Source organism: Parasteatoda tepidariorum, chromosome 1 (genome assembly GCF_043381705.1).
Source record: "Parasteatoda tepidariorum isolate YZ-2023 chromosome 1, CAS_Ptep_4.0, whole genome shotgun sequence".
Lineage (NCBI taxonomy): Eukaryota > Metazoa > Arthropoda > Arachnida > Araneae > Theridiidae > Parasteatoda > Parasteatoda tepidariorum.
The window spans coordinates 27,903,173-27,930,740 of record NC_092204.1 but is presented as its reverse complement, the minus strand read 5'-3'; the positions used below and the strand labels follow the sequence as shown (position 1 = coordinate 27,930,740).

General features: G+C 29.6%; 1 protein-coding gene across 1 annotated transcript in view; it reads left to right on the top strand.

Moving 5' to 3' along the window:
• Positions 1 to 27,568, top strand: part of LOC107446350 (STKc_myosinIII_N_like and MYSc_Myo21 domain-containing protein ninaC) — a 169,549-nt gene that overhangs the window by 74,887 nt on the left and 67,094 nt on the right. The window contains exons 7-8 of the mRNA XM_043046374.2: positions 15,191 to 15,256; positions 18,693 to 18,849. Of these exons, the coding sequence (XP_042902308.1) occupies positions 15,191 to 15,256; positions 18,693 to 18,849 (223 nt within the window). The remainder of the gene's footprint in view (positions 1 to 15,190; positions 15,257 to 18,692; positions 18,850 to 27,568) is intronic.

Sequence of the window (27,568 nt, the reverse complement as noted above, 5' to 3'; positions counted from 1 at the left end):
GAAAAGTCATTCGGCTTCTCTGTAACATGTTTCTGGTAACGGACTCTCTTCGGAAATCATATAAACTTTATCATTTATCTATTTTTATGAATAAGCAAAATAAATCTGTAACTATTTTCAGGAAAGCAACAAATAAATATATTGTATCTCAAAAAACCTGCAGAAAAAAATACCTCAAATGCAGAATAGTGATGAAGTAGTGTTTTTCATTAATATATATCTTACTTTAAGATGACGTATGGATTGCTATGATAAAACTAAGTTGTAACTCTAACCTGGAGCTGGAGTTGTTCACCCTGATCCCACCCTTCTCCTATTAACACAATTTGAAATGCATGTTTAAGAAAAGAGGCACAACTCAAAGTGCACGTTTAAGAAAATAGGCATAGCTCAAAATACACGTTTAAGAAAACAGGCATCTGTCGAAATGCTTGTTTAAGAAAATAAACGTAGCTGGTAACGTACGTTTAAGAAAATAGGCATAGCTTGAAATGCACGTTTAAGAAAATAGACATAGCTCAAAGTGCACGTTTAAGAAAATAGTCATAGCTGGAAATGTCCGTTTAAGAAGATTGGCATAGCTCGAAATGCACGTTTAAGAAAATAGGCATAGCTCGAAATGCACGTTTAAGAAAATAGGCATACCTCGAAATGCATGTTTAAAAAAATAGGCATGGCTTGAAATGCATGTTTAAGAAAATGGACGCAGCTCAAATTCCTCTTTTTAAAATTCAACCCGAATTTTACAACTAAACGATCAGTAGTTTTGTACTTGCCTTTTCTTGTTTTCTTTAACACTAAACCTAAACATTACCGGACGAAAACCGTGACTTCGGGATTGATGGATATATTACCAGAGGTACCTTTTCAGGCATCTCTTCGTATTCAGTACAGTATACACTAAAATAGTTTAAAGGAATCTAAATGAGAGCACCATAAATTTAATACCACCACTATAAATTTATAGGACCCGTATCAACATTGTAAAAAGAGATATATATTTTTTATATCTTTTCAAAAAAAGCTAACTTTTTTTTTAAAAAATGTACTAAGTGATTTAAGGTGGTTGAGTGGTAGCTCTTCGAGCTCTCGTGCTCCTAGTCCTGGGTACAATTCTCGGGCCGGGCAAGGTTGACTCAGTCTTACCTTCCTTCAGTGGTTCGATTAAATGAGTATCAAGCATGCTTGGGGACTAAACACTGGGGATTCGGCGTTTGGTTGACCATTTAACTGGAACATCTGCTCCTGCACCCCAGAGGACAAGGTCATAAAAACTGAGACGGGCACGGTAGGCCTTGGCCCACTATGGGCTGTCGCTTGTCACTAAGTTTTAGTTTTTTCTTTAAACAAAAGGAGAGAACGCTCTTCACTGTAGAAATTTGAAAAACAGAATGAAATGCTATGTTCATTTTTTTAAACACGTATTTCGAGCTCGGTCCAGAATAAAAAGCTCATAGATAACCTGTTTTTTACGCTTTATCTCAACATCTCTTGAGAATGCCGATTAATAGAAGTCAATTCTTGTTAGCATTCAGTCGCCTCGAATATTTCTTCTGTAGCTTACTGTTAAACATTTTCCCTCTTTGCGTCCACAGAAATATCCTTTTATTTTTTGAAGAACAAACGAATGACTTCTTCCCTTTGTTGCACTTTTGCCTAGAAATCGGATGATGCAGTACTTCAGAAGCACCCAACAATCGAAAAACCCATGAATGTTAATAAGAAAGATGCTTTTAGAATCTTTCTTTTCAACAATTATGCTAAATGTCATTATAAAACATTATTTTTTCTTAATAAGGCTGTTTTTTTATATGTAATTGGTAATTGCTGATGTTTTCTTGGATCAAATGATACTTCCACAATCAGTGCTTCTTTATAATCTAAAAACTTGATAAGCTTATAAATGGTAAATTTCTCATAACCAATGAACAACAGTATAATTTTCTATACCAGTTTCTCTATAGAATTACTTAAAATTTTCTATATTGCTTATTTTCTACAGTGGTCGAAAAAACTACATTATTTTTGTAGTTTACAACAACTACTTTGTTACAAATGTTGTTACCTATAGCAACTTTTATTGAAATGTAGTGACTACAAACTACTTTGGAATTCTAGTAACTACTGAAGTAGTTATTACTTTAAGGAGATGAACTTAGCTGGAGAACTTAATTTACATCTATGTTCAAAATGGCTTTGTGTAAGAAATTGGCTTACATTAAACATAAGGAAATATTCAAGAAATACTTTTTGCAAGTGCCATTTTTCTAAATACCAATTTGTTAGTCGAAAGCACTTTTTTTCGATTTTTTTCGTTTACCCTTCAACTTTTTATGCCCTTTTAAACAGCGAATATTTAATTTAAAAAATGCTAAATTATCAAATACTTGCAGTTTTTAAGTGTGTAACACTCTTTTATTTCCTCTAAGAAATTAAATACATTGAAAATACGTTTTCTTCCTCTGAAATAACATCGATATTTCATGATTGTGCATTTGCATGTGAAAGTTTGACCAGAGTAATTAATTATCTATTTTTTGTAATGGCTAGTTTAAATATTGGTTATACGTGATTTTAAATACGTAATTTTTGTCAACGCTCAGCTGCACCAGCAGGGTCATTTTCATTCCATCCATTGACGGACCCGCGAGGATTTGCACCCATCGAATTCAAAAAATTAGTTGCGTCAGAATCGTGCTTCTTTTCTAAACTAACGCTAAAGGTAGTTGCCAGGATTCGCTACAAACTACTATTTTCTTGTATCGCACGACTCAATACGCTACTTTTTTTAAAAAAGTAGCACACTACAAACTACGAAAAAAAAGTAGCGACTACAGTAGTTTTACATCTTGTACTGCGCTACATCCAGCCAATATAATTTTTTATTTTTTCGCAAAGTAAAAAATTTTACTTTCAGACATTAAAAATCATTTTGTGAAAATAAATATTATACGAGTATTAAGATTCAAAAATATTTATGAAAATCAAGTAAAAACATAATGAATGATACTGCAAGTCATTATCGACGGATACTAAATAGATACTACGAGAATACTGAAACTAAAACAAGTCAACTTTAATCTCATAGACGATATTGATAAGAGAAGCTGCTAATTTCGAGGATATTCATCCATATTGTTTAATCTGCCCCTTAAAAGGATTAACTCTTCAAGGAACAAACTCTTAATGAACGATTTTGTCAGGAATGCAATCTAATTATAACACTTATAATGTTAATTCCCATCGCAAACAAACGGGGTTAACTCAATCAATTTAATCACGTTGCCTATTTCATTAACCTTTAATTGAAGTGAACGGTGCATAGATGCCTGTCTCTCTCTGTCTCTTCATGTTGTTTTTTTTCATCCTCAACGGATGCAAACACAATTTGCTCCTGGAAGATTTCAAAACTTGACATTTTCCTCTCCATATAAGAGTTTTACCTAAGCCCCTCTCGTTCTTGAGGGTACATATTTATATATATTTGTCCACTGAGTCCTACTTTTTCTGTCATTAAGTTTTGTGTGGAAGCTTATCAGTAAAAATTGAAATAAATTATTTATATACTATTGATCAATTCAAAAGTGCACAAAAAGAAATTATATATTCCAAATGAATAACCTTTGATCAACTGATATGAATTCTACCGTAATGTGCAATACTATATGTATACATATCGGATATATACATTTTTCCTAATTTTTTTCTAATATGATTGCAATTTAAAATAGTTCTACCAAGAGTTTTATTACATTTATAGCTTTGAACTTAATTGATGAGTCCGAAAACCTGTCATCTCCACTTTTTTGCCCACCTACTTGATACAGTATATTTTGTGAAGTAAAACATCTCTATATATATCAGGCTGATGCTTAACTATTCTGTTTTCTTGCCTATCCTGTAAAATTAATTTAGTTGGAGATGTCCGATTTTCGAACTTATTGATTTAATTATGTTAAATTCCTTTGATGATCCATGAATTGTCAAATAAAACTTATAAATACTTAAATTGTCAAAGAAACTTATCGAAAATAGGGTTTTGAAAACCAATAAAAAACATATAAGTTATCTAACTTGCTTTTTTTTAATTTGGAGACATTTTACTCATTTTAGTTTTCACAAGATGAAAACAAAGAATTTTAAAGTACAAATTAGAAAAAAAAAATTATTAACAAGATCTTGAACGAAATTCATTAATATGATCTCGATCATATGTAATTATCGCTAATGTTTGTTGGTTCAATATTGTAACCTTTATTAAAATCTTTTTTCTTTTTTTGGAAATAAAACTTATATTTAATTTATAACTTTTAAGCGAGTTTTTATTGCATTCTGATCCCTGTTTACCTCTATTTGTATGCTTAAATTTAATTTTAAGAAACGAGAAAGTAGAGGAAAGTTACTATAATTAATGTGTGTTAATTGCAAAGTATCATTTAGCCCATATTGCAGCATTGTTTGTGTATAAGCATGTTACATGTAGTTTTCTTTTTATAATATAAAATCATAATCCTCTACAATGTCTGAAATATTAATTTTTACACTATTTAAATCATGCATTCTGAAATAATTGAAAATTTGGGAAAAATTGAGGAAAAATTTATAGTTTCCGTCGCTAGTGTGATTTGTATAACCAAAATAATTACTCACACAAGTATTACATAACAGATTTTTAATTAATATATTAATTAATGCTACAGTAATAATATTAGTTTAACTTTGTCTCTCATTCTGCTTTTATTGCTGTAATTCTCAGCTGTCTGTTCCTTTTTTCGTAGATATTCTGTAAATTTAAAGGGATTTCTTAAATCTTTTTACGATTTTTCTTCGTTCTGTGCTATTCCTTCTTTTGAAAAAGAAATTAACGCATATTTAGCAATCTAACAGTTTGTAAATATTTTTATTGAAGTTATTTTTTAAAAATTTAATTTTAGAAAAGTTTAATTGTTAAATATTGTTTAATTTCAAACTCTGTATCTAACTTTTATGCTAACTTTATAAACATTTAAATAACAATTTCATTTATATTTTTCTTATTCCTTCTTTTTACTTAATTGAAGTAAAAGCAGACAAGAAATCTGCTCCTAATATTATATTTATTTTTAAAAATTTTTAAAAAAATCCTATAAAGTAACAAAATTATACATGTATATTAAAAATAAATCCTAAAAATTGCTTGTTATTTAAATTTAACAGAATTCTCACCTTTTTTTTCTATTTAATCACCTATTATTTACATAACTATTTTAATGGGGAACTCATTATCCATACTAAATTATTAAACAATTGTACACAATGGCGACATGCTCGAAAGTGGCTAATTTTGATTTATTAACTGGCGTTCACACGACTAAATCAAAGGGTATAGTTACTATTATTATTTACAAAATTTTCAGCATATTTGCATACATTTTTTTAATAGCTTGTTTAAATTACATTTATGTTCAATCTAAAATGATGTTGTGGGCTTGACTTTAATTAAATGTGTTACCCTAAGCCGGAGCACTTCATGCCCTCAACGTTGCATAGCTAAAATTAAACTATTTAAATTTTTTTTATTTCTGTAATTTAAAGTATCTTAACAAACTATATTTGAATAAAAAGTATCAAAACTTACACTCAAACAAATTTTTCTGTGTGAATGTAACTTTCTGTTGCGTGTGTAACAATAATTAAGAATAAAATTAATTATGCTTACCTTTTGTAACGAAGATTACTGAACACTTTTCTGCTGGCGAAATCTCTCCATAATTGTTGTCAGATTATATATGTAACTGTGAATGACCGAAATTGGTGGTTGTTGACTTTTACCGGTGAATGTTGACAATCACATAGTAGCTTTGGTATATATACTACGTCTAGTTAAGTACCACTGCCCGGTATACCCTACACTGTTGTTTTTTTAAGGTTCATTGCCACTGCCCGGTATACATTTGCTAGGTACTCCGAACGCTGATGTTTCATCTAATCTATCCTCAGCAGATATTAAAATATCGAATAAATATAATAATATCAACGAATAAATTAACATCAAATTGGATATAACAAATATTTCGGACATTCACCAAAGCGACTATGTGATTGTTGACATTTACCGGTGAAATTCGACATTCTCTTGATTTCGGTCATTCACTGTAACATATAATCAAGCTTAGAGATTTGCAGATATAGTTCAGCTATACGAAACATAAGGATTTTCGGCATGGTCATTCCATGCAATATCACTTCTTAAATTAAAATTATCAAATTAATGACCAAAGTTTCATTATTTTCCATTAAAATATGACACTTTTACAGTTAATATTCAAAATTTTCTAACATATTTAAGGAATTTAAAATTTTCATTGTCCCCTTTATTGTGGATAGAGGGTATTGTAAAAATCGTAGGTCACCGTATAAATGGCATAATTAAGTTTACAGACAGATTTACAACTACCGTCATTTTGAATTGTATGTTTTTGATCAACATTGGGGCAAGTCTTATATCTCTTATCGGGTAGTGCAAACGTTACACTCTTTATAAGAATTATTACTTGTATATTAGGAGTGTATATTAGGATATATAATTTGTAATATTAGGAGATAATATTACAAAACGTTGCACTCTTTATAAAAAAAGCAAAAATTCTATCTTCGAATGAAATGTAAAAAATCCTGTATTATAATTATTTCACAGTAGCAAGAGGTCGGGTACAATGTATCAAATTATAATCGTATTTTTTTACCAGAAGCTATATTTTTTATTTCTTTTTAAATCCATATTAAAATTTTGCTCAAAAAGCAAAAAACCCATAATAAACAAAACTTGAAGAAAATTATTGAAACAAGAACAGTATGAAAAAGAAAAATTAATGAAAAATATTGAGCACTAAAGCTGCATTAAAATATGATCACTAATAATAAAAGGCAAGAAGGAATAAAAAAGGGAAAATTCCAAATAAAAATTAAGAATTTATGATTTAATAAGTTTTATTAACTGTGCATAAGTAGTAAGTAGTATAAGTAGTAGTAGTATGTAGTAGTAGTAAGTAGTATAACGTGAACTATTCTATATATTTATGTATACGAGTTCCAGAGTTATAAAATATTCTATATTATAAACTATTCGAGAGTTATAATTTGTAGAAAAAAGTTAGCTCGTTGGGTGCTCTTCAGTCTTCGAAATGCAACTTAAGAGTTGAATATATATATATANAGTAAGCTGTCAATATATATATATATGAACTGTTTATTTCTCGGACCAGAAAATAACTCATCTATAAATTTAAAATTCAAGTTGCTGAACAAGCCATTTTTATTTATATTTAACCCAGTTTTTTTGAAGAAAACATTCCAATCTGTTCTAAATTAATTGCAATTTCAAATGGTAGTTTCCTAACATTTTGTCTCTTTTTCCGCTTTAAATAATGATTATTAATCCATTGTTGCAAGAAAATTTATACATCTCTCTCGAGATCTTTATTTCATAAGCTCCAATTTAAATAAATGTAAAACGAGAGAAAGAGATTGGATGTTCCAAGATGTTAAATCCTGATATTTATATTGAAATGTTTAAAAATACAAAGCACTTGCTTAGTAAGAAGACATAAGCCATTTCCTATTTAAACAATTATAATAACACAGTTAAATCACTTCCAATTCATTCCTTCTATATATATAATTCTTCCTCCATTCTTATTTTTCAAGAAAATTTGACTTTTTTTCTAGTACAGGTAATTTTTCATTGTATTATAATTGCTTAAAAACTGTTGTTACGTAAAATTATAACAGTTTTATTTTTTGCGAACATTCATTATTTATTTATTTTTGAAAAATAAACAACAATGATTGCTAAGCAATAATTAAGTATGGTGAGCGTTGTGAAAGGGGAGGGGGAGTCTCCTAGTAATTTTTCATTTCTCATTTTCCGTAAAGATATGTTTTCCGTTATTCATACGTTTCACATAGTATTTTTCACATAGTTTCTGCAACTCACATGAAAGTTAAAATGAAATATTTTTGTTTAATTTCAAAATTCTGTTTCACTGCTTCATTCATCTAGATTTTCAATTTTTAAACTGTCAGTAGCAATCAGCAGGTTTCAATTTAGTAATCCTTTTTTTTCTCGCTAGGTTGATTGTCAAAAATATAAAACTTACTTATAATGCGTTTCAAACCTAAAAAGCCTGTTATGCCTGCAGTTTACCATAAACAGCTTTACCGAAAACCAGTAGCCTTAAAAATATCCAGGCATTCTCCCTTCCATTATTTTTAACATTGTTTTTACACATTTCATTTAGTTTCAAAGTCAAAATGATTGTCTCAATTTATAAGGATATGCATAAATAAGTCTCAAAAAAATGTCGCAAAAAAAATGATAATTTTATTTCCCAAAACGTCAGGGAAAATATGAAACTGTGTGGATGATATGAATCCCAACAGAATGAAATCCTTTCTAAAATGAATATTTAATATACAGCGTCTGAGAAAAGTATGAAATTTTTATCGAAATTCATACAGATTCTTTTTTTTCCTTCTTTTTTCCTTAGACAACTAGGTTTATATATTTTAAAATCGAAGTTTTATACTTTTTTCGCTTAATTTTATCTTTTTTGGCCTCTCAAGCATTGTCATATCACGCTATTGAATATACTTCAGAGAGAAAAGTAAACTGTCAATTTATAACGCGTTTTAAGTTTTGTTTCAGTTCATATATTTTAAAAAGTTTCATTTTGCGAACTTAAATTTAAAACATAATTGCAGAAATCATCACTTATTTTGACTTCAAGCCAGACGTCCAAGTTATTGGATAATGTTAAAGTGCAATTTTTTAGTACTTTTAAAATAATATTTTATGCCTTTACAAAGTGATTGGTTATGTGAACATATAATTGTCTTTGCCCCGTAACACGCAATTCTAAGAACAATAAGAATTTATAAGAAAGGAAATGCAACAGTTTTTGGGTATAAAAATAACTTTAAGTCTAGTGAACTTCATTTCATGACAAAACTGTGAAAAAATACTCAGTTAAAATATTCCATAATGTATCAAAAATGATAAAAATTAAATTGTATGATTTTTGATGAAACAATTGAAATAAATTAAAAACGTAATTAAATTTAATTTTTTTTTTAATTTTTCTCATCGCATTTATGAGTTTACTTTTTTCTAAACTACATGTATCTTAATAAAAATCACATTTTTCTCAATTACTTAAAATTCTTGTCTCAGGAAAAAGGAAATTATTATCTACTATTCTACAAAATGTTGTTGTTTATAACTCCTTATTGACATCACGTCTTATGCTTAACTTATTCTAAATCGAGGTAGCTGCTACATTTTGAAAAAAGAAGTGTTTCGGTGAGTAATAAATAAAATTTCGTAAACAACATCAGGGAAAAAAAACGATTTTTTTTTTAAATTTCAGTAATAACAGTTTAAAATGTTTTGGCAAACATTCATCCAGATTAATAAACACAGTGAAACTGCTAATGAAACTAAAAGAACGTGCAAAAAATTTATATACATTTTTTTTAAAATATGTAACTTTTAACACCGTTTCTCACTAGATATGAATATTCCTAAGAAACTAAAGCGGAAAGCTATAATTAACATAAAAACTTCTACTTCTTCAAAAAAATATGAAAATGGTATTAAAAGTCGGCATGTTTTGAGCGATCAAAAATAGGCTCGCATTTTCAAGACAGGAAAAAAGGATTTGATTTAAAGAACGTTAAGTAGCCAAATAGAAACTCTCTCAGGAGAGACAGGAAGCGATAGTATCTAGACATGTCCAGCTCTTAATTTGTGTTCACAGATTTCTAGAGTCTGCACTTTTTTGCACTGTTCTGCACTTCCACTGCTTGACAGCGAAGCCCTATTTTTCATGACAGTGTATATAAATTAGGGGATAACTAGCAAGGACTCATAAACTATCGAGTAATTAGCTTTAATCTTATCAATGAATAAAATACATTAATAAAGATAATATAAGGTTAGTGACGCTCCTAATACATGTTTCACAGCTCCCACATGATTCACAGCTCCCACATGATTCGCAGTTCCCACATGGTTCACAGCTCCCACATGAATGCATGCGGTTCGTTCCCTGATAAAGTTCTGTTTCTTTTTCTTTTTTTTTCAATTTAGTGCAATTCTCTATTTTTCGTATAAATATATTTGAAGACAAATATTAGGTTTCGGCTACCTTTTAGCGCCTTTCCATATTTTTTTTATTATTTTCATGTTACATCTTCAAACTGGTTTTTTAAGAGATTTTTTTATTTTAGAATATAATTTAGTTTTTATTAATTATATAGACAATATCACTTTTGATTTATGTTTGAACGAATTTACGAACAATAATTCACAACTCCCAGATGAATGCATTACAGATTTTTCCTTGAGGAAGTTCTGTGTGACATTTGTGTTTCTTTTGTTCTATTTCAATTTAATATAATTCTCTATTTTTCATATAAATATATTTGAAGACAAATTTCAGATTTATGGCGCCTTTTAGCTTTTTTCAAGATTTGTTTTATTATTTTCATGTTACATCTTCAAACTAGTTTTAAACAGATTTTTTTTTCGAATTTTTTATGATCATAAAACTGAGGGCGATTAAACTTTGCATAGCAATATATTTGAAATAATAATGTTCTCCAGTTAATTATTTATTTTAAATTTTAGGTATTTTTGAAATTCAAAATTGGACTTTTGAATTTCACTTCCCAATTTTCAAAATTGGGATGCGAATAATATCTTCTTTTTTTCTGCACAGTAATTCACAGCTCCCACAGGAATACATGCCGATTTTTCCCTGATGAAGTTCTGTATTACATTCATGTTTCTTTTATTCGATTTCAATTTAGTATAATTCCCTATTTTTACGTAAATATATTTGAAGACGAATTTTGAGTTACTGCTGTCTCTAAGCGCTTTTATAGATTTATTACCCATTGGCAAAATGGGTCTTGTTTTGGGTTTGATGGCTTGCGCATCTTATTTGACGTCAGCGTCGTCTTTGCATGCTTTGCTGTGGTAACCTATCTATGGGTGACCTGTGATCGCAATTTTTTCTTTTTGCTTTTTTCAAAAATTAAAAAAACGATAAGAAAAATATTTTTATAGAGTTGTTATCGGTAGAATCTTAGTTGACGGTACTAGCTTGACGTGATTTTAATTGTTGGAGCCAACATCAAAATGACGACTATTGTCACCAAAACCAAAACGAAGCGTTTATATCTGCAGAAAATTTAAGTATTCGCAACAAAAACAAATATTTTAACAATGAAAATATTTTCTAATCACTAAATCATTATTATTATTATCATTTATTATTATATTTTCCTTCTGTTTATAAAATAAATGTATATAATTGTATTTTCTTTAACATTCATGCTAAAAAATTTTAATTTTACTCAGCTGTTATAGCCACAAATCGTCTAGATAAGATTCATTTTATTATTTTCATGTTACATCTTCAAACTGGTTTTTAAGATTTTTTATTTTAGAATATAATAGAGTTTATATTAATTAAATATACAATGTCACTTTTGATTTATCATCGTACGAATTTGCACTTCTTTATTTACTAAAAATAGTACCGGGCCACAGAAATAAAAATAGAATTGCTTTTGTCACTAACGGATCTTTGAAGGACAATTTCTAAGAAAATATTAGCAAATAATTGCAAAAATTATATTGAAAAACGTAGTCAGTGTTAGAAATAAACTAAAATACTCTCTGCAAATAAAAAAGAAGAATTTAAGATAATTCATTTCATTTCTTTTGCTTTGAAGCAGCTTTAATTATAAAGGGGAAGTAAATATATTTCTGAGGTTATTTTTCACGAGAATTTTCAAAAATTTTGATTAGAATTATTTTTTCCTATAGGTGCTCTTTTTATATCCGTGAGAAAAAGACAACAAAATTGTCTTCTAAATGCCCTTCAACTCTTAATTCCGCAAAAGGTGTATTACATTTTTCAATCAAGCGTAATGAAGTTAAATCTCGCGTGCAACGAAAACTCTTTTACATTAAGCGTATGTGACCTGCGCTATTATTTAAAGTAAAAGCAGGAATAGAGAGCTACCCGTATTTATTTTTCCAACACAGAGAGAGAGAGTTAATTTTGCTCTCTCTTCAACAATACGAATAAAAAGGCAAATTGTTACGACTAAAAGAAAGAGAGGAAGCATAATTTCAAAATGAGATTGCAAAAAGAACAAAAAAATGAAAGCTTTTGCATGCAGTAGATAAACATGTAAACGTCAGCTGTTGTTCATTGCATTTTCATTATGCTTGACTTAACCTGATTATGCAGCGGCGGCCGCGGCGTCCTTTCATGAGAGGGGGGAGAGGGAGTGTAGTTGGGATTCTATTTCAACCTTTTCTCATTTATTTTAAGGTTTAACCTAATTAATGAAATTTGTTTTTAAGGAACAATTCATTTATAAAAGAATCAAAAGCCTTCCACGCAAATACGTGACTCTCTGTGATTAAAACTTCTTCCTATTGGCAGGAAGGAGCCGGTGGGGATTTTTAAGTATAATTTCGTTTGAGAAGGGAATTAATAAACTAAATTTGAAGGAAAGCTTAAACTTTGTTATGGATTATGTCAACTATAGTTTGCTTCTTATGAAAGAAAAGAGTGAGTTAAACAGTATTTTGTTTCGAAGGCAATGTTTTATTGTTTGTGTTAAACAGGCGGTATATGACGTAAAACAGGCATAAGCAAATTGACAGAAATATAAGCTCTCCGTCCAAACATTTGACTTCTTTATGTGAAGTTGATTTCATTTCATTTTTTCAAAACATTCTATAAACATAGAACATGATCGGGGAAGCAAAGTTTGATGGAGGTTATTGACAGCCTCAAAATGCAATCAGGGTGTAACTTTATTTCATTTGTGTGTGATTTTTAATATCTTTATTTCCCGTTTTGTGGTGTAATGAACAATGATATTAGATGAAATACATAAATAATTTTTCAACGTTCAGTGACATTAAAATAATTTTAGCAGAGAAAAGAATGATAATAATTAAATAACATGGTTTTTTATAGTACACTCTACGCTGTATTTTTTTTTAAAAAAAAATACGTAAAAACGCATGTATAAAATTATATTTAATTTTAATAAAAGAGTTTGACTTTGGTGAATTGGATCGTATTTAAACATAGTTAAAACACAAGAATGAGTGAAGAATACGACACTGGAGTGAGAAATATGCATGTTTATAGAATAATAAAACGTGCGTGCTTTCGATATATATATACATATAGCCGATTTAAGATTAAGATTAAGATTAACGACTTAAGATTAACGACTACTACTGTTTAACTCTNGTTTGTAAAAAACGTGTCGTTCAAGTAAAACATCGGATATAAATATAAATATATTTTTGACTTCATTTAAATTTAAATTATATTTTCTAGAATTCTTACCCTTTTTTTGTACAAAACATGCAAGCAAAATAATACGTTTTTATGATTATAATTTATTAAAGTTTTAATACAATTGTTAGATTGTTTAAAAAATGTCACTTTTAATGATGTTTTTTAATAAAACTTTTGTTGACTTTTTGAAATTTATAAAACTTTCGTTCTTTACTGGAAATTGTATTTCTTTAATGAGTTACTATTTGTTTTATTATTATTTAATTACTATTTGTTTACTATTTGCTACTATTTGTTTTATACTTTAAAAGGAATAAGTTATTAAATGCAAAAAAATATAAATATCAAATTTTGTCAAAATTTCACGAAAAGAAGCGATACAAATAATTCAATACAGAAGAAGAATAGATAAGAAATGATTACACTTGAGAAATGCACATTTTGTAAAAATTAAAATTTATTAAAGTCATTTAAATGAAAGTTATTTGTTCAATTTGAAGAAAATTCTTAAAATATATATATTTTTTAAAACAATATTGTTAATTTTGAAGTTTAGAACGCACTAAAGATATACTCCTTAATACACGCTTCATTTAGTTTAATTAATCTGTGTAAGCATTCATGGGCTATTTGAAAGCGTGCCAAACGTTTCAAACACTTTCCATTTCAGAATATCAGCTTTGGCATTTCTGGAGACTCTTTTACAGCCAAACATATTTCCTTCATATTTTAACTTATTTTTATATTTAGAATAACACAAATGCTTGACATTACTTATCAAAATTAGTTTGAATGTTGTTCTTGATAGAATAATTAAATTTTTTGCTTTATCTTTTAGAAACAATAACGCACATATCGATTTATAAATAAGGAAAATAAGAGAAAGATTTGCAAAAGTAGGAAGCTCTAAAATTCTATATAATTTTTGTTTTCCAAAAGCATATTAGCTAAAAAAGTAACAACGCTTGAACGTATAAAATATTATTTTCTGAACTCTGAACTAACACAACATTAAAACTCTGCACTACTGGCACGCTAAATAAACGTAAATATAGAATAATTTCTTCGTTCTTTTTTTTATACTATTTGGGGGGAGCTTGAAAATTGGTCGTTATATCTTTAAGTATTTTGAAAACATTTATTTTCTTACTATAAAAGTGGCTTTGTAAAGGCAAGAACTAAAGTATGCTGACATTAAAAAGCATTAAGTTTCACAAAATTCACAATATTATGCTCTAAAAATTTGGCAACTAGGTTCCCATTTTTTCCAGTTTTTTTTGAATTCCTATATCCCGCACGTAATTTTATTTTTTGGTATAGAAAGATAAGTTGAAATGCCGCAAAGGTTGATCACGCAGTTGAGTTCGACAAAGAGCCAACTTTTGCTCGCATATATATATATATATATATAATTTTCTTAATTTTCAAAAAAAAAATTTTCTTTTTTTTTTAAATTTTCCATTCTTTATTATATTCTACGCATTTCCGCAGCAACCTGCTTTTTGTTTTTCCTTTATGCCACAAATTATTAAATATTAAATAAGAGTATCCTAAATCTTTTAATAAATTTTAACATATTTGTATTCATAGAACAAATTAAATCCATGAGCGTTAGCTAAAACAATGTGGCAAACGATATTCGAAACTTTTATTCGCCAATTAAGTATACATGACTAAATCAAATTCATTGAAATATCTTCTTCGGAGGAAATTTTCGAAAATGTAACTTAAGGGAGTCTTCAAATCAATATTTTTATGTGGAAAAAAAATTAAGTGAAAATTGTAAAATGAATCAAATTTATTATTCATAGAAATCCCCCTCCCACCCTCAAGAAATCAACCGAGTGGAGTGAAACTTTCAAAGATTTCATCAGTGAGTGAGTATAATTAACTTTTCCTCTTTATTTTTACCTGATATATCATGTAACTGTTATCACAAAATATCAAACTAACGAAATTCATTTGCTCCTTTAAATAAAAAAACTGTTCATGCTCCGTCGCAAAGTTCGAATAAATTAATTACAAAATCAAACTCAAACTGCATCTGTGTTTTATTATCGAAGTAATAAATTTCTTGAAACATTTAATAATTAGAAACGGAAGTTGGCAAGTAATTACAAATTTTTAGAAAAATTATTTTGATGTTTGAAATACTTTCTCTAATTGAGAAAGTAACTTCCACTTTCTTATAACATATAATCACTATATGTTTTATTAAGAGCGAAGAGCATTTTGAAATTGTAACTCGAAGGCGAACACTTCTTGGAAATTTTACGTGCATAATTTATTTTACATTTCGCTTCATTTTAGCTCGAGGTAATTAATTTTATTCGAAAACCTGATAAAAGTATTTAAAATTTAAAATTCCCTTTGGATTACGCAAGTAGTAAGTTTAAAGTACTAATTAAGTACAATTTATCTGAAAAAATTGTTAATTCCGTGGCCCTCTTGTTGGTTCTAAAACCACCTACGAATACATGGAAAATGAATGGTTCATTTTGAATAAATTCTGATACAATAAATTGAAAAATTTAAAAAAATCATGAATTACATAATTTATTCTTTTTACACCTAATCTTCAAAGCAGAAAATATCATTTCTTGAAAAACTGTTTCAGTAAAACAAACTCTATTGACCGTCACGTGGTACCCATTTCAACAACTGCAGGAGTTCAGAGCTTTTAATTCATGTTAAAGCAGTTTACAAATCACACATTTGAATTCGCATAAACGTTTATGAAACGCATTTGAAATGATGAACAATTTATGTTAACAAAATTCACAAATCGGATACATCGTGTGATTTTTATTCACATCTCTCATCCAACACCATAATCTAATCGCACGTGTGATTCGCAAATCCACGTTAAAGTGTTTACGAATCACGCATATCCTGATTCGTTTTTCTCCAATTAACTTATGACGCATCGCAATTCACAGTCCTGCATTTAAAAAACTCATTTGAACTAATTGTATTCAAATAATTTATGCATCACACAATCGCTATTCGTTTTTTTTAATCTTAAAACTGGCAATTAAAGATATTTACGAGGGCTGGGCTTACTTGGTAAAATTTATCGTTTAGAGTACAGTTATGCGTACAATGAAACATTTTTACTTTCCAAATGCTGCAAAAAAATGCAAGACATTCTGCTATAGGGACTTTCCAATCGGATACTACATAAAAGTGATTACTATGAGTCTGAAATCCAACTTACTTCTAAATAAGACGTAGCTAGTTCCCCTCTGAGCTTCAAATAAAAATATTATTTTCATCTAGTTGACACATGCTCTCAGAAGTAAAGCTAAATTGGGAGATTTTGTTTTTAAATTTAATTTAATCTTTGAATGAATGCATGAAATTTTTTTTGAACCTTGAAAACCAATTTTGTTGTGAAAATACAGTCAAGAACCATTACATCACCCAGTCCGTTTTTCAGGGCTCGATCTTCTGAAAGTCATGGTAAAAATGCCACATAATTCTGACCCTGATCAGATGACGTGAACAGTTCATGAGCTAATTCCCCACCATAATTAACGAGACTTTCAGTCATAACAGGTTTAACGCGCATCTCCCAGCACATACCACCAGCAGTGAAAGCGACACCTTAACCGATTGCGCTACGAGAACGCTTAAAAAAACATAGTACAGAAGTTAAAATTATACAACCTGTGGCTTGTGTTACTTTACGAGAGCAATAAATTATCTATGGAGATAATTTTAAACAACTACAATTTCAGAAATTTTTTAATACAAGCAAGAAAAATCGATTGTGTTGTTAAATAATCGAATGAAGAGCGATGGTGGATTTGGAGATAGAGCACTGGTCTTCCAATGAGGCGAACCGGGTTCAAATCCCATCGATAGCTTTACGATTCAAATTCCGCACCCGCCTGGCACCGACCACAGTGCTGACGTAAAATATCCTCAGTTGTAGGTGGATTATGAGTCCTCTTGCCGTCAGGCTAACCATGGGAGTGTTTTCATGGTTTTCCTCTCCGTGTACCGCAAATACGGGTGAGTTAAATCAAAAAGTCCTCCACGAAGGCAAATTTCTCCCAATACTTGATCCAGGAGTTCCCTCGTTCTCTGAATTGGGTTCAAAATTACAAGGCTACGGAGTTGTTGAATATTAGTCGTTAATTCTAATTTCGGCCGGCTTTTCAACGTTGGTTAAATAAAATAAAATAAAATATTATAAAATAAAATAAAATAAGCGAATAAATAGGAGAATATTAATAATAGGTTTTATTTAACAGTCATACACTTGACTATACAGGTTTTCGATAAATTCTCAGGAAAGTAGGTTCGATGTTGAATCATAATAGCATTGTTTTGAATAATAAAACGTTGCCCATCTGCTGCAATCTCAATGAAATTAAACTCCTTTCAATTGTCCATGTTGAATCATATTATTGTATAAATAATTTTAAAAAAATACAATAAAGTGGGTCAAATTCGTACCCTATTAAATTTTCAGAAAATTTCTAAGATCTATACTATAATTCAACTTGCTCCGAAATTTCTAAAAATACAGAATGATAAATAATGTGTGCATTTCATATTTAATGGGTGAGTTCCCTGGCTTGGACTTCTTTAGGCGTGTTCCAAAATGTTCTGACGCTGCCAATCGAAACATCAAATAAAGTTTGATAGGTCTTATAAAATTAAGAGAAGAGTTAAGATATTCTATCTTTCTGTTTTTGTTATAAACAAACTACTTTAATTCAAATTAAAATATTTTGAAAATAATTTCTGTTAAAACTTTCAACGCTGGGGGAAACAATAATTTCTGTTTTTTATTGTGACAATAATTTCTGTATACAAATAATACAACGCGAAACAATAATTTCTGTTTTTTATTGTAACTTTTTCATCAAAATAAAAATTCATAGAAAGTATGGATTTAGAAATTGCGAATCTGATTGGTGCATGTTAAGCAAAGAGCTCAACCCAGATTAGAAAGAATGTTCTCCACGTTTTTTTTTTTTTTTTTTAAAATCGTGAATTGAATTTTATTGTACTTTAAGATTTAAATTTTTTCCGTTGTGGTTGCTGTCGTAGGTTTGCTTACAGAATTATTTAAAGTACTAATGAAAGCTTATCTGCAAATAAAGAATAATGCTGAAACTATGAACTAGATCAATCGAAAAGTCAGCAGTTAGATTATTGCTTTCATTTCAAAAGTTAAAGTTTGGAGCGTGTTCCAAAAGCATTTTTGTAAGGGAACTCTCCCAATGTCTTATCAAACTGAAACTCTTATCTTTAAATGTATCTTTTATGCCATAGATGCGTTTTTTTTTCATAATTTAGGTGCCTGGAAAGAAACGCGGAACACCGTCCCTGCGTTTTGGAACTTTTATTTCATCCTTTCATAACCATGTTAGATGATGCCACAAATCAGTCCCTCACATTGGAAGAACACCTCAAACAGCAATGTACGCCGGCTCTTGGATGCAAAATCAAACGGGTACAGCTCTAAGTTATTTTATTTACGTCTAGTTTGGCTAAATTTTGTTTATTTGTTTTACCTTCTACGCTGCAAAAAGGAGGCTTGTGGGGACAAAAGTGGACATCTTGAATAACTTTTTATTTATGAGTCAAACTTCCTCCTCTGTGAAATATGCAATTGCATAATCATGCTATTGCACAACCAGATGGAGTGCAATTACATAATCAGACCATGAATATTTTAACAGAAATTTGTAAAAGAAAATTTTTAAATTTCTAAAGTAACTTTTAAATTTTCTTTTTATGAACGCATTTTATTTTCAAAATTTCAGTAAGAGGGGACATTGTTTTATAAATTATGCGGTTTTTTACCAATTTTGTCACTAACCTTTTCTCTGTACACTTGCCAGCATAAAAAAACATGTATCTTCGTGGGGCTATTGTAGATGTTATTTACTTTCTTGATAAGAATAGTCCCTTGTGTAGTGGAGTTAGTTTAGACAAAAACAATCTTTCTCAAACGATTATTATGGAAAAAGTAAGCTTCTTTGTAATTCCTGATATAAACAAGATGATGTGTAATCATTCAAATGTATGTTAAAATAATGCTTGAGTGAAAAATTATCTTAATTCTTTTTTTCTTTTTTTTTTGAAAATGAACCCTTCTTCCCTACTGCTTGGTATAAAGTATCAGCTATAAATTTTACTTAACAAAAGAGAATGGAAATAAAATAATTCAATACAATTGGCAGAATCTTTATGTAAATTTTCGTATGAGAATATCTTTATTACACAACTAAAAACATTACATGCCTTTTACAACAGTTAACTTCTGCTTCTGCGAAATGTTAAGCAGCCACTAACTTTTACTTTACATCTACAGTTTTAATTTGACAGTTTCTAAAAGTGCACCAAAACTGTCGGTGTTAATTCATGAGTGGAGTAAATGCATCTGAGCTTGGTGTAAACGCTCTCAATAATTGATGCCTAGATTTGAACACACCCTTTGAAGTATGCATGAACGCATTCGGTATTAACTTGAAATAAAGTATTCATTCACACAATTTTCAGAGTTTTTCAGAGAGTTAGTAAAGCATCAAGTTCTAAAGTGAAGAATCGTTTATTTTTAAAAAAAATATATCAAAAACTATAATTAAGTGAGTATTTAAATTAACTATTTATTAAGTGAGTGTCATTTGTAAAATCAGAAACATTCAAATCACGTTTTAACTTATTTAGTTGCGGTATAAAACATAAATTAAAATTTAAACATCTGATCTGGATTATGGTATTCCAAAGAAATCGTGACGCTTAAAAATTCAAAACCTCTCCAGTCAACTTTAGATCCAAACTCTAGAAATTGAAGGCTTTTCTTTCCCCTTTTCCATTTCCAAACTCATCTAAAATTGCTGATGGCACGTAATGCTTAACCCGTAAGCTAAATTATCCGAAAAACGGCTACCTCTTCGTGAAAAACTTCTTTTTTTCCTGTCGATGCATCGATAGATCGGAAAAAGAAGAGATGGAAACTTACGGGCAATTATAATACCATTAAACGATGTGAGGTTATATCATTCATCATGTGAGACTTCGTTTTTATTGACTGCAGTTCCCTCAAGTTATTTTTTTTTTCTTCATCGTCACAAAAAAGGAAAGAAAATTTCCTGCAGGGAGAAATCAAGTTCTATGCCATGTAAACGTAGAGAGAAATATCTCATTTCCTTTAAATGGGAATGTTTTTACGCAGATATCAAATAACATATTTCTTTTAGAGAATATATTTGTTTTTTAAATTTAATTTATTCAGAACTTTTGGAGTGATTCTTATTTATAACTCAGGTAACTATGAATTTGTAAATCTATGTTGTCTGTTGTTGCTTTTAGTAATAAGGAAAATTTGAAATTGCTACGTTAGAGCTCAGCTTCTTGTTTTAACAATTAAGATAATTATTCCAATCCTAAAAGAGAAATGCTATTTAATGTGATTTTCATCTCAAATATCGGCGAAACTAATTTCTGAACCAAATACCAAAATGTACAGTAAAGTTGTTTTTGTTTATTTTGATCACTTTGATGATGTTGATGACATTAACCGATTGATAACAATAAATGAATCACGAAATTTATTAAATTTACCGACTGTATACCAATGAAATCAATGTTTTCACGTTTTTTACAATGCTGGAAGCTACCGTTTGTTGCAACAAAATCCTTTTTGACTATTTAAGCTGCTAAATTTTCTATTTTTTGCTGCGAAAGTAGAACATCACGTTCTCAAACATTTTCGAACCGTATTCTTAAGAGCTTTTTCAACTTGCTCATCTTTACCAGTTCTATGGCGGTAACACACTGCATTTTCATTTTTAGTGTCTCTTCTCATATGGTCTTAATTAGTATTGAAAAGTTTGCAAAGTAGTGGTTATGAGATGTTTAAATATGTTGCAGCATTGCGTTGACTTATTTTCGATAATATCTAATACTGCTTTAATGACACGATGTTTTTACAGTTAATGTTTTTTTATCAATTAAGAAGATTTCCGAAAAATAAATAATGGCACTGCTAAGATGAAACAATAAATAAAAAGCGCTAATTTTAACATGCAACAAAATAGAGAAAATTCAGACAGGGTGATTTTTATAACAATGAACGGTTGATAACATTAACTGCGATCACATTAAGCGGAGACATGTAAACAAAATTGTCTCTTTAACTAAACGATAGATTTGTCTACCTTTGTTGGATTCCAGAACTTATAAGAGCACCAAAAAAAAATTTTCAAAACATCTGCTTAAGATGGCACATTTGTACTGGTTCATAAGTCGCATTAAAAAATAAATAAAGGGTATACTGTAACGACTGCCCTTAAGATGTATTTTCAGAATCCTTAGAAAAATTAAAACAATAAAGTGTTCCAGTTTGAAAGGGTTTTCAAGTTAATATTTAAGCGAAGAAAATGTTATCGAAATCAGGCAAATCACAGAATAGGATTGCGAATCTAATAAATAACAAGACACGTTGATTGCAGAAGAAAACAAAAAGAGTTAGAAATACTATTATTCGAAGCACCTTCAAGTTTCAACCTACTCTTGAATCCTGTTAGATGTTTATTTTCTACTGTAATTTGTTAGATTTTGATAAAGTTTTCCCCTCATTTAAATATTAATTTGTAACCTCAAACTGCGTACTTTTTGTTTTCTTTTTTGATGAGGATTCTGAAAATATTATCAAAAATGGTCTTTGCAGAATACACATATATCTGGTTCCCTAACAGATATATGTCCGGATTTCCTTGTTATTAGTGTGGATATTATTAGTTTGCTCTTCAAAATATCGACCTGGGTCGCATTATTCAACAATGACTGACTTTACTTCTAATGTCATTAGTAAAAAATAAGTGAAAAGATTTACTTACTTATTGTTTTAAACTATAATCAGGTTAAACGATAATTATTCTACGACTGTTCAAAATCAAAGTATTATTAGTTTGCTCTTCTAAATATCGACATGGGTCGCATATTCAACAATGACTTACTCTACCTCTAATATTTTGCATAAACAATAAGAGAAAAGATTCACTTACTTATTGTTTTAAACTACAATCAGGTTAAACGATAATTATTCTACGATTGTTCAAAATCAAAGTGTTATTAGTCTACTCTTCTAAATATCGACCTGGGTCGCATATTCAACAATGACTTACTCTACGTCTAATATTTTGCATAAACAATAAGAGAAAAGATTCACTTACTTATTGTTTTAAACTACAATCAGGTTAAACGATAATTATTCTACGATTGTTCAAAATCAAAGTATTATTAGTTTACTCTTCTAAATATTGACCTGGGTCGCATATTCAGCAATGACTTACTCTACGTCTAATATTTTGCATAAACAATAAGAGAAAAGATTTACTTATTCATTATTTTAAACTACAATCAGGTTAAATGATAATTATTCTACGATTGTTCAAAATCAAAGTATTATTAGTTTGCTCTTCTAAATATCGACCTGGGTCGCATATTCAACAATGACTTACTCTACGCCTAATGTTTTGAGTAAACAATAAGAGAAAACATTTACTTATTCATTATTTTAAACTACAATCAGGTTAAACAATAATTATTCTACAATTATTCAAAATCAAAGGCACCACGTGTTATCCAGGATTGATATAAGACAAAATTTCTAAAACTCTAAAGCAACTGCTTGGTGGAACACAATCACACATGTATTTCAGTGCGTCAAATGTCTGTTTATCTTTCAAAAATTTGAAAAAAATATAATCGGATTATTAAAATAATGCATACAACAAAAAGGCACAATGCAAACAAAAGTTAAGAAGGAAAAAAGACAAAACAAGGGCATTTTCAGCGAGCACTTACATGAATGTACTTTTTTTTATAGAAAAAACAATGACATTTCGTAAAACACACTTGTTAACATCTCAAAATACTTCATATCATATTGAAACAATTCATTAATTTGTTCATACAAGTAAATTTAACGCATATTAAATTTCAAGAAAACGTATAAGATATTACTTTGAAAATTACTGAGATGTTATACATTGAGGACTGTTTAATAATTCATTTTTGTTATCAACATAGGGTGACAAGAAATGTCGTGGACGCATTTCGATGTTCATTAATATCCAAATTAACATTAATATTTGATTATGGTTCATTAATATTTAATGAACTTACTGAAGACGATAGTGAAACTCACAAACATACTTTTTATTATACAATTGAGTGCTATTATTTATCCATGAACTGAGTTCAACTTTTCAGAGCCTATTAGTGATGTTCAACAGATTAGTACTTCAACAGATTATATGCTTTTTACACATTTTGATGGCGACTTTCAATTTTTAATTGCTGATCAAGATATATTAAGAAAAAGTGGGGGTTATTTAATTAATAACGAAAATGTTACATCTGATATTCGATATCGGTAATTCTTTTTATGTAAGTACTTTAATTGGATAATTTATCTAGATGGTTGATTTTTTTAAAAACAAATCGGTTTTCACAAGTGAAATCTTCTGATTTTTTCAAAAATAGAGTGTTTCTCACAAAAATTAAATTCTAAATTCTATTATGGTTGTTATATATAAAAACTAATCTATTTCAATCTAAGTAATTTAAGAAATCAAGAAATCCTTTATGTACTACTAAACCAATATGATAATTTTTTACCTAATTTTTTTCTTCCATTTTTTCTCCTATTAATTTGCAACTTTTCTACTTTTATTTCGTTTTTACTAAATGATGGCGCTTGCTGGTAAATGAGAAATTTATAAACGGTGTTTTACAGTATTTGTTAGATTTTAACTTTTACCACTTGAAATATTCATAAAATTTTCAGATTAGCCAATTCTTGAGAAAAAAAAAGGTAGACTGTGAAAATGATAAAAATTCAAACAAAAATAATGGTTTCAGAATATTTTTCAATTTAATTCATTTAGAAACTCTAGTGAGAGATAGAAAATTACGTTTATCACTTACCTGTGCATATAAATAGTTTTAAGAACTTAATTTTTTGATAGACAATACAAGTTGAAAATAATTAACATTTGAGTAAAATATAACTCTATTAAGAATCATCGACTATAGATCAAAATTCCTGTAGTGTACCAATACCTCCTAGAAGGGAGATGGATGGGTTAACATCAATGAGAAATCCAACCCTTAATTAGTTCGAAGATTGTGGCATCTTTCTTATCCTTCCACCATTCAGTTCATGTCCTTTCCTTCGGACGACTCAAGTGATCCGTGCCTCTCTCTTCTAGGAGATGTCGAGTGTAACAAAGAAACATTTCGATAGCTGAGAGATCTGAAGCTTTTTGTAAAATATTAAACCAAGCACAATCCCAGACTGGTTACGCTATGAAGCTGGGGCACGGTTCCAACACAAAATATCTCCGACATTTTCACAAAACAAGACTGTTTATCTGCATATCTACAACGTAGTGACCTCGCATTAGAGCCACGTTGTTCTCCTTCTGTTATGGCCACCACTTTCTCTACTGTCGAGATCTTCGTGGAACTTCGATCACCGTGAGATATTTTGTGGCGAGGATGCGCCAAATATAATTTTTTTGTTTTTATCCTTCTATTTGTTCTTTTATTGCTTCATTATCAACTCTCTTGCCGTTAAAAACAATCATACCAAAAAACGTGTTACCCAACAAAAGATTTAGATACTAACTCAAACAAAACAGCAACAAAATAAGTGCAAATCCATGAGACCCACAGTCAAAATTTTCCCGTGATAACTCCAGAGTTGCCTTTTAAGCGGAATTAAATTGTAAAGTGCTCTATACGGGAAAATTTTGGAATTGAAGTTGTCAAATGAAGTTGGAATATATTTCATTTACTGAAGGATTGCTGACATAAGAATAAAATGTGATGTCATTGACTGAAAGGAGGGCATAGTCATAGTGTGAAATGATTAAACCTTTCAGATTGAATTTATAGCTTTTTAATTTGATTTTGTTTTGTTTAATAATGAACTTCTTTTAGTTTTACTTGTATCTTCTATTACCCACTCGATACAATTTCATGCTCAATACTAAAAGAGATCATTACCACAACGTCGTTGTTTCGTCGTCTGAGCTCAGGGTGCCCAGTTTTAGAATGGTTAATGATTCATAACTTCAATTCAGCGCACTTTCCTTTACGAGGAAACCCTGAGTAAAATACCAAGTGGCCTTGACAAAGAGATGGTTAGGCCCTGACCAGTACTTCCAACATTCTTTTCAAGTCTAAGAAACCAATCACGCTCTGCATACAAAAAAGGAAATATGAAACAAGAAAAACCACTCTAAGAATATAGAACCTTAACTAAATAGTCATCAAAGCTTTCTGGTATGCAACAAGAACCCATCGGTCACAAACAGAAGATAGGTCAAAGCATTCTGTAAACAAAAGAACCAAACAGGATTAGCTTCAAACATACTCTAACTTTCCATATTTTTAGTATATAAAACTACTACTGCTTGATTGGTACTCGAACTAACTACATAACGAACAAAAACTCTTAAAATCAAATAAAGTATTCAAGTAAACTGAAGTGAAAATATGTATACTATATATTATAAAACTTTATTTGCTTCAAAAAAAATATGAAAATGGTAGAAGTACACTAGTTACAAACACTGCAAAAAAGGCAACCATTCTCAAGAATAGCCAGACTTAAAAACAAACAAAAATGAAGCTCTATACGCTTTAGTGCACATTTTTAAAATAAAATATGGTTAATAAAAATTTAAAAGTTTATCACATATTTTTATATTTAACTACATATATTCTTTATAAAGATTTTGTGACATCGATTCCAAATAGAATATCTTAACTATCATATTTTCAATCAAATTCAATTCAGTGGATAGATTAAAATTATTGTGATTTACTTATTATCCAAACGAAGGAAATTTAAAAAAAATTTCTGAAATCGATCTTGAAAATAATACATTTTTGAAAAGTTCAATCGCACTAAATAGAAATACTTTAATGCAATAAATTCTCTATATAATGATCATGCAAAGTTGGAATGTTGTTTCCTTAATTAGAAACAAATCTTTCTGAATCTCAGATATTTTGTAGTTTGAAAAAAAAGAACTTCAGAAGAATCTGCTTTTGGGGGAAAATCATATTTCTTACAGAAAACTCCAATTCAAAAAATCTTATTTCTGATCGGATTCCTCATACAACTCAAACGCATGAGGTAATTTTTCCCCAAATATCGACTCTCTGGCAGTGGAGTAACCCGAGGGCATCAGAAGAAGACTTTATTGAATCCAGATGGTCAACAATGCCCCCGAGAAATAAAATGAATCAATACACTGTATTTTACAGAAGAAGAGCTCGTCAAATCGAAATCATTTGACTCCCTCCTCCACCTCTCCTCCCAATTCTCTCAAAATTCCAGAAGTGGAATTGTTTTTACCGAAAATGCTGTTGTAGAACATAAGTTTGATAAGTCCGGAAAAGAGAATAAGTTTTCAGAACTTTTCGAGAATTTTATCAGAAATAAATGCCATATGTGACCCCTTCACATGTGAAGTTTAAAAATCTCTTTGCAATAATCCCCGTGAGAGTACTTTTAATGCCTTTAAAATTTACTTTTCAGTTGAAATTTTTCTTTACCAAATGTTTTCATTTCTCTATGTGTGACTTAACGGTACGTAATAGAAAAAGGCCGCCATTAAGCGTAATAGTTACTTTGGAACAATTTTTTTTTTCAATAACTTACATCTAATGCTCAAATAATATAAAGTTATGATCGATGCTTTGAAGAAGGTTGGTTGAAAAACGCTTGAATGCTGTGACGTAAGATAGTGTTATCGTTCAGGGTTCAGTTCAAGCTGTATTTTGGAAGATCAGAGCTCCCACAATCTTGAAACCTAAGCCTGATCACGTACACGTTATTATAATGTTCTTTTGAGTTTACTACCGAGATGATTGAGCGTTGAAAGAATGGAAAAAATATTGTGTTCATGCTGGGATTCGAACCCCCGTTCAATCGGATCACGTGATTGACAGCTTAGCTCTCTCAGTTAATGTATAAAGACCGCTTTAAGAAGCTAGGTGGATTCAAAGGTGTTTACCACAATACTCCTCTTCCAGTAAGCAGAGCGATTGTTGGGTCAGCCGTGGCAGTGTTTTTGATGTTACCAATGCATCCTAGCACATTTCAGTGACTTGACATAGTGAATTGGGGCTCTATAAGTTAC